Here is an 18,065-nt window from a genome sequence, read left to right on the forward strand (position 1 = left end):
AATACAAGGCGAGAACTCAATTAAAGCACACACTCAATTGTTACAACTCTCACCAACCCAAATATACTATGTATGAAAATACAATAAGCTCAAGTGGGTGTGTGTAAATAATGAGTAAAATAAGATCTAACTTAATTAGCAAACTAGCAATAATAAGAATATGAAAATCAATAATAAAATTGCTAGAGAAAAGAGTTAGAAAAACTTCTCTATAAACACAAAGGAGAGGATGAAGAAGGTTGATGATGAATCCCTCAATTGACAACGCAAGCTTTCTCCTTTGTAAACAAAAACCCCAAACTTAAAACAAACTAAACAAACTTTTAATCTCTTTTAAAACTTGTTTAAAACTCTCTCTCTTGGTTATCTAAAATAATTATGGCAAAGGGTATATATAGGCTTGAATAAAACAACTCAAAAAACCTCAAAAACCCATTAAAAACAAAAAAATAGATATTACCGTTACTGTGCAACGGTCGACTGCTACAGTAATGTCTGCCGACTATACTGTAGCATGGTCGACCGTACTGTTCACAGACGGTTTCTGTTTTTGACAGATTCTGGAATTTCACGTATCTAATTTTGTAAAATTAATTAAAAATAGTAAATCATCTCCAAAAATCATGAAATTTTGAGAGAAGGTTCTAGACATGTAGATAAACATGTTAGAGAAAGAATTTATGAAATATCACTTCCCAGTTGAGAGAAATAAATGTTTAAATACAGATATACAGTTTCTAAAAAAAACTGCTGAAAACTCGGTTTTGTAAATTCAATTAAAAATAACAAAACAACTCCAAAATTAGTAAAACTTGGGAAATATTTGTATATATGATGATAAACATGTAAACGAAGAAAATTTTCAAATCGCATTTCCCAATTGTGAAAACGCATCTGTTTTGCAAAAACATGCACGAACATGTGCACGAACATGAGCTTATTAAAAACTTGATTTTGTAAATTCAAATAAACATAACAAATTAATTCCAAAATTGATAAAACTTTGGAAAACATTTATAAATATAAAGTTGAACATGTTAGAAAAAGAATTTCTCAAATTGAGTTTCCTATTTGTGAAAACTCATGTATTTTGCAAGTATGTCCAAAACATGAAAATGTGATATACATAAAACTTGATGTTTTGACATAAACAATGTTTTGAAACCCTATGAAATAATTTTATAGACTTAATAAAATATGTATATAATGATTGTTAAGTCCATAAATCAAAACTTGTGTATATATATAACTATATATATAAAAACCAAATATGTGTGTGTATATATGATTGAGCTTAAAGTACTAACACATATAATATAAAACCTAAACTAAATATACCCAAGCTTGATAGATCTTCGATGAGCTTGACTTGGTACACTTTGTGGATGAAGCTTGAACTTAAATCTTTAACTTTGAATTGCGTAGGCTTCATACCATAATTCCGCCAACCTCCATTGGATATGATCGTGAATGCGCAATTCCATCCATCCTCCAACGCGTTGTTTGTCTACAATAAATAGAAAACTACAAACACTAGACAAACAACATTAGTAGTAAATTGTTTGTTAAACATCATTAAAACAAAGAGGCCAACAATCTGCCCCTTTTTTATGATGACAAACAATTTACAAAAAGGATATATGCATGAAAAAGAAATGAAATACAATATTATAATTATTATGCATATAAACAAAAAAGAATATACTCACAATATTTCTCCCCCTTTGACAACATCAAAAAGGGGAAAACAAAAGAAGGAAGAGAGCGAAAGCTCCCCCTATTAATATGCATGGGTGAGTATAAAAAAATATATATGGGGATTGCTCCCCCTATCAAAATATCATATAAAATATATGCAATAAAAGATCATGGCAAATATGTGAGCAAACATAAAAAAATATGCTAAATATCACTCACATACAAGAGGATAATGAGAACACATATAAATATATCAATATGAAAAAGTATCTCAAATGTACAAACATAAAAACAATGTATAAAATAGATTTATGAAATCACAAGAAAGAAGACATGAGAATCATGTAAAAAGTTTTTAAATGAAAACAAATCAACCAATGAAATCATAAATCACAAGTAAATCATATAAGAACATAAAACCAAATCATCATTGATTTTCAAAAATCAAGAGAGGCAATTATATCTAGCTCTTGATCTAGTATCAACCCATATAAACATTTTAGTATCCGGTAAATAAGATTTGGGAATAAACACCCAATAAACCCGGAGGGTATATAACTACAAACCTCTCATTTAAAATTGAAACTAATAGTCATGAAAATAAAATAATTAATCAAAGAAAAATTGTTTTCATATTCAAAGATTTCAAAGCATAATTTTCAAAACCAAGGCAAAGAAAAATAAAAATCACTAAAATACTTGGTTTAAAAAATCAATTTTATTTTGGTACCCAAGAATTCTTGGTACCAAGAGGTTTAGGGACATGACTCCTATCATTTAAGCTCAAAACCCTAGGGTTGTGAACCCTCATGGGCGCATGTAGTGCACTAACACGGTCAAAGTAATAATCACTCAAATGACCCTTTCGATTGCAATATGTACAATGAAAGAGATCCATTTGCTTTTGTGGACCATTAGCTCGTGCACGGGAATAATTTGAAAATAAAGATTGTCTTTTAAAATTATTTTACAAAGAAGAAACATTATTAAACAAAGGTGGTTTCTTTGGAGCATTTTGCAAAATATGAACTTTTTGCGCATCAAAACAAAATTTAGCAAGATGTTCAAACCTACCATAAACATCACATTTAAAAATATGTGGTCTACTAGAAACATTTGACAAATTTGATTTTCTTTTTAAATCAAAATAATATTCAGCCAAATGACCAAAACGACCACAATGATCACATTTAAACACATGAGCATGCTTATGATGAACTTTATGAGTGTGTGCATGTACACGTGTGTGTGATGAAGAAGCCTTATGAGATGCATAAAAAGCATTAACCTTAGAATATTTGTGTGCATCATAACAAAATTTAGCAATGTGACCTTTACGACCGCAAATTGAGCATTTGTAAATTTTGTTATACAAGTGTGCATAGTGTGTAGGTGATTTTGTAGCACTAAGTTTAGCACACTTGTCCATAATTTTCTTATGGTTATCAATGCATGTATTAAGAGTTGAGTCTAAAGATGAAATACGATTTTTAACAACATTCAACTCATCATTTGGCACATATGTATTTTTATTAGAAGTAGAACATAAATAGTCATTTATAAAAGAAGCAGTATCATTTTTTATGTTTTTTTACTTCTAACATGACATTATTTTTGTCATGAGTCAAGTTAGCAATATCTAATTTCAAATTATTATTTTTTAAATTTAACATATCATTGTTTTCTTGAAGAGCAATACTTTCTTGAGAAATGATATCAAATTTGGAAGCTAACTTCTCATGATCGGATTTTAAATCTTCATGCTTGCTTTGCAAATCAATAAAAATTTTATGCAATTTGTTATAGGCATACAATAATTTTTCACTAGCACAAGCAAGTTCATCACTAGATAAATCATTATCAGGTTCGGAACCGCATACCACACTAGGGCTATCGCCTAGTGGCCATGTGCATGATGAAACTCCAATATTACTTGAGGAAGAATCCGTCGGAATCCTTTGAATCTCCTCCAACTTACCATGATGTGCTTCTATGAATATCCACAATTTGTAAGCACTATCAAAATGAGCAAGCTTGTTAGAAATAGAAGAATCAAGTGCATTAAGTATATATTCTCACACAATCTTGTTCATGGTAAACAATCTTTTGTTATTTTTACTCCACTTGGATTTCTCTATAGTGGGTAACACAATCTTGTTCATGGTAAACAATCTTTTGTTATTTTTACTCCACTTGGATTTCTCTATAGTGGGTATAATATAAGCATTATCAATAACTCCCTATAAATCAATATTTTTAGATTGCACAAATAGTTTAAATCTAGAAGCCCATTGTGCATAGGAAAAATTAATGAATTTAGGAGCAACATTTGATTCATAGCCTAACAAAGGTGCACAATTCATGTCCATGATAAATATATATATGTGCAAGCAAGACAAATAAAATCTAAACAAGATTAGCAAAAAAAGATGACTTGGATCTTTAACTCAAGGCGATTAGACCTTAAATCAAAGAGCACCAAGCTCTGATACCAATTGTTAGACCCTAGAAGGGGGGGGTGATTAGGGTCTTATACTAATCTAATCTGATTTTATATCAATTAAAACTAATAACAAGTTATCCTAGCAAGTATAAAATACAACAAGATATATGAGCTAGGATAAGCAATATGAACAAAAAGATATGTCCTAACAATGAGATATACTATGAGATATATGCAAGGATATACAAATTAACACAAGAGTGAAATAAACATAAACAAAATAAGATAAGAGTGATAGTGTAAATAAACAATGCAAACACACAATATGATCACGGAGTTCGGACCTTAAAGATAAGAGTGATAGTGTAAATAAACAATGCAAACACACAATATGATCACGGAGTTCGGACCTTCCGTTCTACGTCTCCGCTCCCCACTCCCGGAGAGAAATCCACTATCACAACCGGGTTTTCTACGCTCACCCGAATAACGTTTACACCTCACGGTATCAGTTTTCAACGGTTACCGATTAACGTCTACACTCCACACCTCACAATACGGTTTTCTAGCTAACCGAAAACTCTACAACACTCTCAGATAACAACAAATGATTTGTTCTCTAATACAAGGCGAGAACTCAATTAAAGCACAAACTCAATTGTTACAACTCTCACCAACCCAAATATACTATGTATGAAAATACAATAAGCTCAAGTGGGTGTGTGTAAACAATAAGTGAAATAAGATCTAACTCAATTTGCAAACTAGCAATAATAAGAATATGAAAATCAATAATAAAATTGCTAGAGAAAAAAGTTAGAAAAACTTCTCTATAAACACAAAGGAGGGGATGAAGAAGGTTGATGATGAATCCCTCAATTGACAACGCAAGCTTTCTCCTTTGTAAACAAAAACCCCAAACTTAAAACAAACTAAACAAACTTTTAATCTCTTTTAAAACTTGTTTAAAACTCTCTCTTGGTTATCTAAAATAGTTATGGCAAATGGGTATATATAGGCTTGAAGAAAACAACTCAAAAAACCTTAAAAACCCATTAAAAACAAAAAAACAGATGTTACCTTTACTGTGCAACGGTCGACTACTACAGTAACAGCGGTCGACCATACTGTAGCACGGTCGACTGCACTGTTCACAGACAGTTTTTGTTTTTGACAGATTCTAGAATTTTACGTATCTAATTTTGTAAAATCAATTAAAAATAGTAAATTAACTTCAAAAATCATAAAATTTTGAGGGAAGGTTCTAGACACGTAGATAAACATGTTAAAAAAAGAATTTCTGAAATATCACTTTCCAGTTGAGATAAATAAATGTTTGAACATAGATATACAGTTTCTAAAAAAAACTGCTGAAAACTCGGTTTTGTAAATTCAATTGAAAATAACAAAACAACTCCAAAATTAGTAAAACTTGGGGAAATATTTTTATATATGATGATAAACATGTAAACGAAGAAATTTTTTAAATCGCATTTCCCAATTATGAAAACGTATTTGTTTTGCAAAAACATGCACGAACATGTGCACGAACATGAGCTTATTAAAAATTTAATTTTGTAAATTCAAATAAACATAACAAATTAATTCCAAAATTGATAAAACTTTGGAAAACATTTATAAACATGAATTGAACATGTTAGAAAAAGAATTTCTTAAATTGAGTTTCCCATTTGTGAAAACTCATGTATTTTGCAAGTATGTCCAAAACATGAAAATGTGATATACATAAAATTTGATGTTTTGACATAAATAATATTTTGAAACCCTATGAAATAATTTTATAGACTTAATGAAATATGTATACAATGATTGTTAAGTCCATAAACCAAAACTTGTGTATATATATAACTATATATATAAAAACCAAATGTGTGTGTGTATATATGATTGAGCTTAAAGTACTAACACACATAATATAAAACCTAAACTAAATACACCCAAGCTTGATAGATCTTCGATGAGCTTGACTTGGTACACTTTACGGATGAAGGTTGAACTTGAATCTTTAACTTTGAATTACGTAGACTTCATACCACAATTCCGCCAACCTCCATTGGATATGATCGTGAATGCGTAATTCCATCCATCCTCCAACGCGTTGTTTGTCTATAATAAATAGAAAATCACAAACACTAGACAAACAACATTAGTAGTAAATTATTTGTTAAACATTATCAAAACAAAGAGGCTAACAATTGTATGGTGGACATATTATAGACTTAGATGATGGTTCCACCCTTACTGCTACTTCTCATCATTTATCTATTAGAAATTATTTTCAAACATTATATGATGAGTATGCAGCTAGACATGGTGTAGCTGCACAACAGTCTACAGCTTCAATGCCTTCGGCTTCGAGCACAGGTCGAGGTAAAAGTGTAAGTTTTAATAGGTATGCAATGGTAGCTGAACTAACTGGTGGATCTGGAATTGGTTCAGGATTAGCGGTTTCTGAATTAGATGAATATTTTTCTGCTTTCTTAGTTAAATGTCAAGGAAATGCTTTAGATATTTTGCAATGGTGGACAGTATATGGATCAGTTTTATATCCTATACTTTTCACAATGGTTCGTGACTTACTATCAGTGCAGGTTTCGACGGTAGCTTCAGAATCTGCCTTCAGCACAGCAGGACGTTTGATCGACGACCACAGGACATGCTTAGATCCGTATATTGTACAAGCGGTGATGTGCTTACATGATTGGTGGAGGTACGAGAAGCGAACACAAGGTATCGATCGGATTGCTATAATTGAAGATAAATTTAAAGAGTTGGGACTAGCAGATAGATATAAAGATTAGATAATATTCATCAAATTGTAATTTTTATTTCTTAGCTTTAAATTTGTAATGGATTATTTCGAAAAAAGTTACAAATGATAGCGATATGGGTGAGTAGGTGCCAACCTAGTTGAGATTTACTCATCTATTGTGATGCGACGAATTTCGAAATAAATTTATAATTGTAAAGGATTTACTGATTATTAATAAAGAAATTATTTTTATCATCTTTTATTTTTATAATTTTTTGTACTTGTAATTTATGTCATTTCAAGTTATTAAAAAAATTTATGTCATTTTCTGTAATTTTTATGTATATTTTATAATTTATTGTTTTTTTAAAAATTTAAAAAAAATTAAAAATAGGAAAAAAACCAGGCCGGCCCGGAGCCCGGCCCGCTCAGGCCCCGGCCTGGGCCCGGACCCGGCCCGGGTCACCCGGGCCCGGGTCCGGGCTTCGGGCCGATCCGGATGGACACCCCTAATTTCAACCATGGGAGAGTATCTAATATGGGTTTCTAGATTTCGTTCTTGCTCCTATAGCAACCAAAAAACCGACCGAACCGAACCGTGTTTTTTCGGTTCGGTTCAGCTTGGCTCAGCTTATGGTTCGGTTCCGGTTCGGTTTGCTTGAATTTGCTTAAACGGTTAAACCCCACCGAAGCGACCGTTTGCGCTCACCTGTGCTCATTAAGCTAGCCATACTTGGGAATTAGTAGCTCACCAGTCGAAGGAAAGTAGACGAGAAGCCGCTCCCCAACAAAATAAAATACAAAACAAAACCCAAGCCCCAAATCAAGAAACTCCTCCTCTCTTCAAAGTTTCCCCCATTTCTTCTCCCCTCTCAGCTCAAAATGATGCCCGGAGACGGATCGGGTACCGTAACGGGCACGGCCATTACCCGCCACAAAGGAGGGCCGAATCCGGCGAGGCCGCGGCGGCGGCGGCGGCGTGCGGCGGGCCGTGGAGGTTCGCTTAGGGTTCTCTTCACCTCCTCGTCGTCTTCGTCGATGCCCGTCGATAGGGTTTCAGCGTCTCCTCAGTGGGCGGCGTTCGACGCGGCCTATTTCCAGTCTTACTCTCATGTGGGGATTCATGAGGAGATGATCAAGGTATTGGTTCTCACCTTTTTGGAGCTTTGTTTTTTAGGGTTTAGGGTTTTGGATGCTGAATGCGGTTGGCTTGTGATGTAGTTGGTAGTACTGGTGAAATTTCTGAAATGTGTTTTTTACTATATTCAGGATGTAATTAGGGTTTAGGGTTTTTGAAGTTGATTGAATGCAACACAGTGTTTGATTTTTGGTACATTTTTTGAAATTAGCTGGGTTCTTGATGCACTGCGGTCTACAAGACTTGAAGAACCCCCATTAGCTGTTTTCCCTTCATTGGTACAAACTGAACTTACAAGGAAACACCTTAAAAGCTTGTAAAATTGCAGAATCAGACGAATACATTAGCTTCATTACATAAAGACAGCAGACCTGAGCTTTCTTACCCAGTATAAAATAAAGAACGTGCAAGAACTGCCAGTGTACTCATAAGAACGTGCAAGAACTGCCAGTGTACTCATAAGAACCCATTACAATATGGATCTACACAGCTACCCACAACTTCTCTAAAATAAAGGTACTGATCTACAGAAGAAACAAGCGTGAACATTTAAATCTGAACTATCATCTTAGCTACAAAAGGGCAAGCATCAACTATCTAAATACCTCATCAATATTTGGTTCTACTAGTATTAAAAGCATTGACTATCTATCTATATCTATCATGGAAAATGGAAGTTACCCGTCACCATCATGTAATCTACTGTAATATTATTGTCTACCCCTGATAAAATGCATACTAGATGAAAGAGTAGCGATCATAAAGAGTAGTACTCTACTTATACTTTCCCTAACGATAGCCATGAAGAAAGGTGAAGAAGGGAACAGATGCAGTAAAGTAAAGCAGAGGATAACTAAAGACTGCATGATGAAAGTGATGGTTCTTGTCTGGAAAAAGAAAAAACCCTAGGGTTTTGAATATTTATGAGGGAACTGATGGATGTAATCAGAATTGGATTGAGATAGTGGGCTGATTAAGCTAGATATATGCAAACTTACTTCGACAACTGCAAATGAAACATAACAAATGGATTCATCTCACACTTCTCTAAATAGTTTGGTTGGACTTGTATCAACTGCTCCATCCTTCAAAACCGACCTTGCACCACTGTATAACAAGAAAATCATCAAAACAGACTTAATGGATCACATATGAGATCTCTCTAGTCTTACTAGCACAATTGATCACCTCAGCAATAGGGAGACACCGAGAAAAACAATATTTGAACAAAAAATAAAAAAGCAATATACTGCAGAAAAGTGAACAAGGTGCAAAGACAAGAGGATTTAAAAGCTTCGGCAATCGTCTACGTCCATGGGGAGAGATTTATTAGTTTAGTCCTTTTTGTATCAAAGATTACAAAGTTATAACCTTTCTTGAGTTCCTCAAGGAACCTGTAAGAAATCCTCTCTCAATCTCACCTAAAGATCCTCACGAACCTATTCACCTTTGTATTTTATATACAACTTTTTTACAATATGCAACTCTCTCTTTCTGATGACTTTTATATGACTTAATTACAATGAATCACTCAAGAGGCATTGAAAGAGTTTTCCCCTATCTTAAAATTTAAATTCATGTAGGATTCCTTCATTGATTTAGATTATCAAATCCTAACCCTCTTTCAATTGAACTTTAATTTCATTTGAAATTATTTTTCCAATCAAATTCAAATCCAATTTAAGTCCACCTAGGTTTACCTAAAATACCAGGGTTAATCCTAACAATTTTGTGTGTACTATCTTTGAAAGCAGTCAGTTATGATGCGTGTTGCATTGGTGAGTAAGATGCTGTAGCCAACTAAGGCATAGGTGAAACCAGCGTTGTGATTGAAGAAGTTGACGTGGTCAAAGAAGGTGTTGGATTTGAGTGATGCAATGGTTCAGTTCCTCCCATTTCTTTCGACGACACCCACACTTTATTGAGCTAGAAGGAGAGTTTGAGAGGTCGCCAGTCATTTGTTGAACCAACACGGTTAAGAGATTCATTTGTGAGCTAATCCCCTGCAATTGGCCACCATCAACAACATATTGTCTTTAATAAATCCAATCTAATTTGCAAGGAAGAGGATTTACTGACAACATATTTTCATGTGAGTGGAATACCCTAATGGAATCAATATCTTAACTGTGTACTTATCAGTGTTTGTTTCTACAACTATTACAAGCATTAACTATTGATATATATTAAGCTATAAAAAGAAAGAGAGAGCTACCATCACCATTATATTAGTTTATTTCCACTATTTTCTAGCCTTGTCAAAGTGCTTACTAGATGAAAGAAAACTCATCATAAAGAGCAGTACCATTTCTTATACTTTTGTAAAGATAGTCATAAAGAAAGATGGAGGGAAGAGATGTAGTAAAATAGAGCAAAGGATAACTAGTCATAAAGAAAGTAGGAGGATTTCATAATATTTTTGGTGTTATTATACGAGTTTAATTGTTTAGATGTTTTTGTTAGGTTCCATTTTGAGAAAATAGTTTCAGTTATCTATATCTATATTTATCAACCATTAGCCTCTTAAATATCCTGCCTAAACTAGAAAAGCAGTTGAGGCATAGAGCTGTAGTTTGCGAATTTACAAAATTTGTAATAGTGGTTTTGCTGTAAAATATCTCAATATGCTAACAGATAACCTTCACGTGAGGTTCTCTATCTTGCAAAATAAAAGAACAAACTGAAATCCAAAATTTTGGCAGCAAGACAACCGTACCGATGTCTAAATTCCAACCTAATACAATCCTCATTACAAGTTGGATAGCATGAAATTTCACAATGAGTTAGCTTCACACTTCCAAAATCCCTCTATGCATCATCATTAATAAACAATTACATAATTAGTGGGAAATCATACAAATTAATAAGAACTTAGGCCATGTTTGTTTTTTATCCCCGGATTAGGGGGTGTCATAACCTTAAGACTATAGTCCTATGATTGTATAATTCTGGGACTATCTTGCTCTAGTCTAGTGTTTGTTTTTACACGAACTAACAAATCTGACTAACTTAAAATAGTCTGTGTTTATTTTCAGAAAAATAAATCGTTAGGACTAATATTATAACCAACTTGACATTTTTACCCTCCAACCAATTTAATATTGCTTTAATGGGTTTGTTTGGCAAAAAAGAAATCAAAAGACAGGCATATGGTTTGCACTTGAAAATAGACATACGTCTCTATACCTTTCATAATGCAATAAATAAACTTATTCATTTAACAAAACACAATCATAGAAAACTAGATTCTAGTTAAACATAGGATTCTTCTAATAAAATATCAAATAGTATATGAATATAAAAAATGCACCCATCAAGTAGAAGACAAAAAGATAATATTAAAATGGTGATGAGCTTTTCGCCACCTAAATGGAGAAACGATGTAGGGACGTTTTTAAGCTATCGTCATTTGATTTGAGGGGTGTTTGAGGGTAGTCCTTATTATTAAGTTATATGTTTCTATGCATTGCATATTTTTGCGTTGACATTATTAAAATGTTGAGCGTCTACATGAATTGGGAGTATGGTAATTTGCTAATTTGGGAAGACTTTTCCATGTCCGAAATTATAACCAATGTTTTAAATATCGAATATCGGGTTCATGTCGGACGCCTGAAATCCTTGTCGGATAGCGAAAATCGAGGATATATCGAGGGACATAGACTAAATATCGGATTGACATATCAGGTGATACACATATGTATAATATCATATCCTAAATGTAATCTAAGCATTCCTAAATTCAATATAAGCATACTTTATAAGTCCTAAATGTAATCTAAGCATTCCTAAATTCAATATAAGCATACTTTATAAATTCTATAGACTAAACATATAAAAAACTAAATCTGCAAAGTTATAAGCATACTTTATAAATTCTATAGACTAAACATATAAAAAACTAAATCTGCAAAGTCCTCTTACTCAGCATACTTTATAAATTCTATAAAAAGTAAAGACTCATCACCCTCAAACAGATACAACTAGAATTTTCTCTCCTTTGTGATTATCCACAGAGTTGCTACCAGACTGTCACATGAAGAAGAAAAACAGAAACTCTTTGAGTATTACATGTTTATATCATTAGATGATAAACATGGATTATTACGAGAAACTAGGGATTATTATTAAATGATAAACAAGGATCATTACGAGAAATCAGCCAGATGTCTTGTTTTCCCAGCATGCTGCCCAAAACATGTGCCAAACATTAAATTCTACAAATGAATAATTTACAGCAACAAAAAGCATAGAGCTATTTGAATAATAATATAATGTAATGTAACAAAAAATAATAAAAACAAGGGGAAACAACAATTAAGACATTGAATAAGATAAACAAGATGAAATCAACACCAAAATCCAGACGATGTGAAAATCTTCTAAATCTAAAGGTTCTGAAGAAGAAGAAGAGAGAGAGAGAGTCAGACGATGAGAAAGGGTCTCTCATACCTGACGGCTGAAGAAGTTGAGGAAAGCTGCAACTTCTACTTCCCGCAGGGAAGAAAGAGAGGAGAATGTGACGCCGGAGATGATGAACTTCGATGTCGCAAGGAGGAAAGAGAGGAGAAGCCAGCGATGTGAGAAGAACGAACACAGGACGAAGAAGACGAAGGCGGCTGGTGGGTTCCCAGTCGTAGCCCTAGGTTTTTTTTGTTTTTTCTTTTGAACGGGTTCGTTTCTGTCTATCGGGTTCAAAAACAGACCCTTAACATCATAACAGGTCATATGGGTTTGGGTTTTCAAACCTAAACCTAAACCCAATAAGTAAAAACGTTTTAAACCGATAATAGAGCATATCGGCCGATTTTTCGAAGTTAAAAAGTTGGTCGATATGCCCGATATATCGCCGACATATCCGATTTCCTCCTGAAAAATAACATGCGACATAAAATTGCTCGATTCGTGTCGTTCGAACTCTAATTCGGACACGTCGGCCGACATGTCGGACACGTCGGCCGACATTTAAAACACGTCGGCCAACATTTAAAACACTAATTATAACTCTTTCGAGAGAGCTATCGAGAGTTGGAAATTTGCTAATTTGGGAAGACGTTACCATGTCTGAAATTATAACCCTTTCGAGAGAGCTATCGAGAGGTTTCTTTTGGAATTGTCAAGTTCTCTGTTGCTCATCTTCGAAATTCATATAAAACAACATGTCAGCATATGCAATTTCATCATGAAGAAGCACAATATGGATATTAACACTACCAATGTAGGTTGTCTTGTTCAATTCAAGTTAACCATACTTTGTTATATTTAAATATTTCTAAAGTTTAATAATTGGTTCAGTTTTTGGTGCTCGCTGAAAAAGTGAATTTTACTGGAACAAAGAATGTGTATGATACCTCAAGATTTACTTCCACATCGAATATTGATTGAGTGATTAAATGGTTTATAATGTAAGTCCAAAGAATCAGTGCAATATTGACTAGTTAATTTTGACAGTGGATTGAGCCAAACCACATGTTGCATTCAGTGGTTTCCAAGGCTTATATCGCACCAATGCGCTTGTAGGCTTGGAGTGTGATAAATGTTACTAGAGCAGTTAGCCAGCCGGAAATATAAAGCTAAGTGCTATATAGGATTAATTGTTACAGTGTGTGAGGCGGTGAGAGCCATCTCTAGAAGCTAGTAGGAGCCACCTCTATTGTCCACTTCACCTGATGATGATATTAGGGCAGACCATTTGTCATGCTCTAATGAGGACATCGCGTAATTAAGGTGGGATGATTGTGATACCCTAAGATTTAGTACCATATTAGATATCAATTGAGTGATTGAATGATTTATAATGTAAGTCCAAGAAGTTGAGTGCAACATTGACCAGTCAATATTTGCAGTGGATTGAGCCAAACCATGTGCTGCATTTAGTGGGTTACAGGACTTACATCGCACCAACAGGCTTGCGGGCTTAGAGGGTGACAATATGTTCGTTCTTTTTTTCTGCTCACCGAGAAGAAACCTATGGGTAAAAGACATACGGAAAAAGAGACTCGATAAAACTTAACGAGAATGTAAGGGCAATGTTGTCTCTAAATCTTAGTCCCTCTAGTTAAGTAATACATGGAGTGTAAAGGTGGGTGTGTGATGTGTTTAACATAGTCCCCTTGTTAGGGATTACTTAGTCCCTCTTTGAAAATATTCCAGACCAGATAAAAAAATAAACATTAGATAAAATGATGGGTCCAAGCTACTTTAAAACTTTACCCGGACTATTGAAAAAACAAACATGCCCTTAGATATATTTCGGCATATGAAGTCGAGACAACGAGCATGAACAAGTAAGAAGACACAAGAAATGATACGGGTGTATCTTCTCTTCGGAACTTAGCGATCCTCATGGGAGCTTGAGGATAGATGATTCTCATGATAACATGAGAATATAGGTGTCAAATAGTACAAGGGAACACAGGAGGAAGTGTGGAACGAGACGACGAGCAGAAGAATCGAAGTATCCAGTTTTCAGCCTGTGAGTCGACTCATAACAGTCATGAGTCGACTCATCAGGTTGAGTCGACTCATGACTGTCATGAGTCGACTCATCGCTGGTTTTTGAGTTTTGTCCAGTTTCTGACGAGTCGCCTCATCTCAGTCATGAGTCGACTCATCGATGGTTTTCTGATTCGTTTGGGTTTCTGTTCACACGAATTCTTGTTGGTTTTGGGTCTGGTTATTTACCAAATTACCATCCACGTTTGTACATCTATATAAAGGATTGTTTTAGGGTTTCTAAACAATCAGAGAGAGAATCAGATAGATTCAGAGAGAGATTCTAATCTTTGTATTAGGGTTTAGTGAGAATTGAGAGTTTGTTCTCGATTCTAGTGAGATTGTGAGAGAGGGATTGTAATATTTTCATACTCATAATCTAAAGAAGGTATTTTCCTTCGTCATATACTGAATTGTGCTTGTATTTCTGTCATCCTCTTCTCAACCCACCTTTGATAATTTCGCGATCAAAGGTGCTCGCACGGTAACTCCTATCAAGTTGGTATCAGAGCAATCAGATCCGGTGAAGGGGCATCCTGTGTATGATCCTGACTCGATCGTAATACAAAAAGCTTAGCGAGATCCTTTTCTTTGGAAGGAGTTCAGAGAAGAAGGAAGAAGAAGATGATTGAAGTCAACAAAGAAGGAGGGACTCGAGAGTTTCCTTAGCTGAAGTTCTAACTTGAATGAGACTTCAAGTTTCTAAAGGGGGGACCCATGATACGGGTGTATCTTCTCTTTAGAAAAACGATCCTCATGGGAGCTTGAGGATAGGTGATTCTCATGATATCTTGAGAATAGTGGTGTGAAGCGACACGACGGAGCACAGGATGGAGCGTGAAGCGAGTCGGAAGAACGAAGAATCAAAGATTTTAATTCTCAGCCTGATGAGTCGACTGACGGGTTGATGAGTCGACTGACGGGTTGATGAGTCGACTCAAGAAAACGCCTCCAGATAGTAAAATGCTTCTGCTAAGTCGACTCATAAAAATCATGAGTCGACTCGTGCAGGTCAGCACAGTTTGTGCACATTTTGAGTCGATCATGAGTCGACTGGTGATCATGAGTCGACTCATCTCAGTCATGAGTCGACTCATCGAGGTTTCCTGGGCAGACTTGGTTTCTGTTTTGAAGGAATTCTAGTTGGGTTTGGTTTTGGTTATTTACCAGATTATCACCACGTTGTAAACCCTATAAATAGGGACTGTTTAGGGTTCTAAACAGGGGGTGAGAGGTCAAGATGTAGATCTAAAAGATTTTAGGTCTAAGTGAGATACTGATCAAAAGGATTAGGATTTAGATTGTGAGGATCTATGAGATCTTAGATCAAAGAGAGAATCAAATAGATTCAGAGAGAGATTCTAATCTTTGTATTAGGGTTTAGTAAAAATTAAGAGTTTGTTCTCGATTCGAGTGAGATTGTGAGAGAGTGATTGTAATCTTTTCATACTCATAATCTAAAAAAGGTATTTTCCTTCGTCATATACTGAATTGTGCTTGTGTTTCTGTTATCCTCTTCTCAACCCACCTTTGATAATTTCGCGATCAAAGGTGCTCGTACGGCAACTCGTATCAAGTTGGTATCAGAACAATCAGATCCGGTGAAGGGGCATCTTGTGTATGGTCTTGACTCGATCGTAATACAAGAAGCTTAGCGAGATCCTTTTCTTTGGAAGGAGTTCAGAGAAGAAGGAAGAAGATGACTGAAGTCAACAAAGATGGAGGGGCTCGAGAGTTTTCTCAGCTGAAGTTCTAACTTGAATGAGACTTCAAGTTTCTAAAGGGGGGATCCATGATACGGGTGTATCTTCTCTTCAGAAAAGCGATCCTCATGGGAGCTTGAGGATAGGTGGTTCTCATGATATCTTGAGAATAGTGGTGTGAAGCGACATGACGGAGCACAGGATGGAGCGTGAAGCGAGTCGGAAGAACGAAGAATCAAAGATTTTAGTTCTCAGCCTGATGAGTCGACTGACGGAATCAAAGATTTCAGTTCTCAGCCTGATGAGTCGACTGACGGGTTGATGAGTCGACTCAAGAAAACGCCTCCAGATAGCAAAATGCTTCTGCTGAGTCGACTCATAAAAATCATGAGTCGACTCATGCAGGTCAACACAGTTTGTGCACATTTTGAGTCGACCATGAGTTGACTGGTGATCATGAGTCGACTCATCTCAGTCATGAGTCGACTCATCGAGGTTTCCTGGGCAGACTTGGTTTCTGTTTTGAAGGAATTCTAGTTGGGTTTGGTTTTTGTTATTTACCAGATTGCCATCACATTGTAAACCCTATAAATATGGACTGTTTAGGGTTCTAAACAGGGGGTGAGAGGTCAAGATGTAGATCTAAAGGGTTTTAGGTCTAAGTGAGATACTGATCAAAAGGATTAGGGTTTAAATTGTGAGGATCTATGAGATCTTAGATCAGAGAGAGAATCAAATAGATTCAGAGAGAGATTCTAATCTTTGTATTAGGGTTTAGTAAAAATTAAGAGTTTGTTCTCGATTCTAGTGAGATTGTGAGAGAGAGATTATAATCTTTTCATACTCATAATCTAGAGAAGATATTTTCCTTCGTCATATACTGAATTATGCTTGTGTTTCTATCATCCTCTTCTCAACCCACCTTTGATAATTTCGCGATCAAAGGTGCTCGCATGACAACTCGTATCAAGTTAGTATCAGAGCATTAGATCCGGTGAAGGGGCATCCTGTGTATGGTCCTTACTCGATCCCAATACAAGAAGCTTGGTGAGATCCTTATTTCATTGGAAGGAGTCCTGGTTTTAAGGAAGGAGAAGATGGCTGAAGGAGACAATTCAGCGAGGATTGATGCATTAGAGAAGCAGATCGAGACGATAGGTTCGACTCTCACACAACTCGTCAGTCTTATCCATGGAGGTGGCAAACAAGGTAAATCTTCTTCGAAAAAAATTATTGAGTCCGATGTGGAGAGAGTAGATTCAGATTCCGACGAGGAGGAGGGGACCGTTAAGACTGCATTACATCAAGGGGGTAAGAATTCTTATCAGAACCTGAAGATTGACTTCAAGGTGAAGAATCCTGTTTATGATGAGAGTGTTAACGTCGAGAGGCTTGATGACTGGATCGAGCGGATGAAGACGTATTTTACTCTTTATGGCTACCTGTCGAAAGAGAAGATTGTGTTCGTGACTTTGAAGCTTTCAGGGAACGCGTTGACGTGGTAAAAATCCTACTGCAAGCAGGAGAAGAAGGCGGTGTCGTGGAACAAGTTTAAGGAGTTATTGAGGAAACAGTTCTACCGGTGAGATTCCTTGAAGAACGTTGGTACAAGTGGTACGACTCGCGTCAAAGGATCAATCAAACCATTCAAGAATACACCACGGAGTTCCAGCAGCAGACGATGGTCCTCAACATTGTGACAGAGGAATATTCCGTGTTTATGAAGTATATGACGGGATTGAGCGATCACATCCGAAAGGAGATGAGGCTATTCACGGTGGAATCAATTACAAAGGCGAGCGTGAAGGCAATTGC

General features: G+C 35.5%; 1 protein-coding gene across 1 annotated transcript in view; it reads left to right on the top strand.

Moving 5' to 3' along the window:
- Positions 7,637–18,065, top strand: part of LOC109849431 (probable protein arginine N-methyltransferase 6) — a 35,489-nt gene continuing 25,060 nt past the window's right edge. Inside the window, exon 1 of the mRNA XM_020419266.1 lies at positions 7,637–8,054. Coding sequence (XP_020274855.1) covers positions 7,797–8,054 — 258 coding nt within the window. The 5' untranslated portion in view covers positions 7,637–7,796. The remainder of the gene's footprint in view (positions 8,055–18,065) is intronic.

Source organism: Asparagus officinalis, chromosome 7 (assembly GCF_001876935.1).
Source record: "Asparagus officinalis chromosome 7, Aspof.V1, whole genome shotgun sequence".
Classification (NCBI taxonomy): Eukaryota; Viridiplantae; Streptophyta; class Magnoliopsida; order Asparagales; family Asparagaceae; genus Asparagus; species Asparagus officinalis.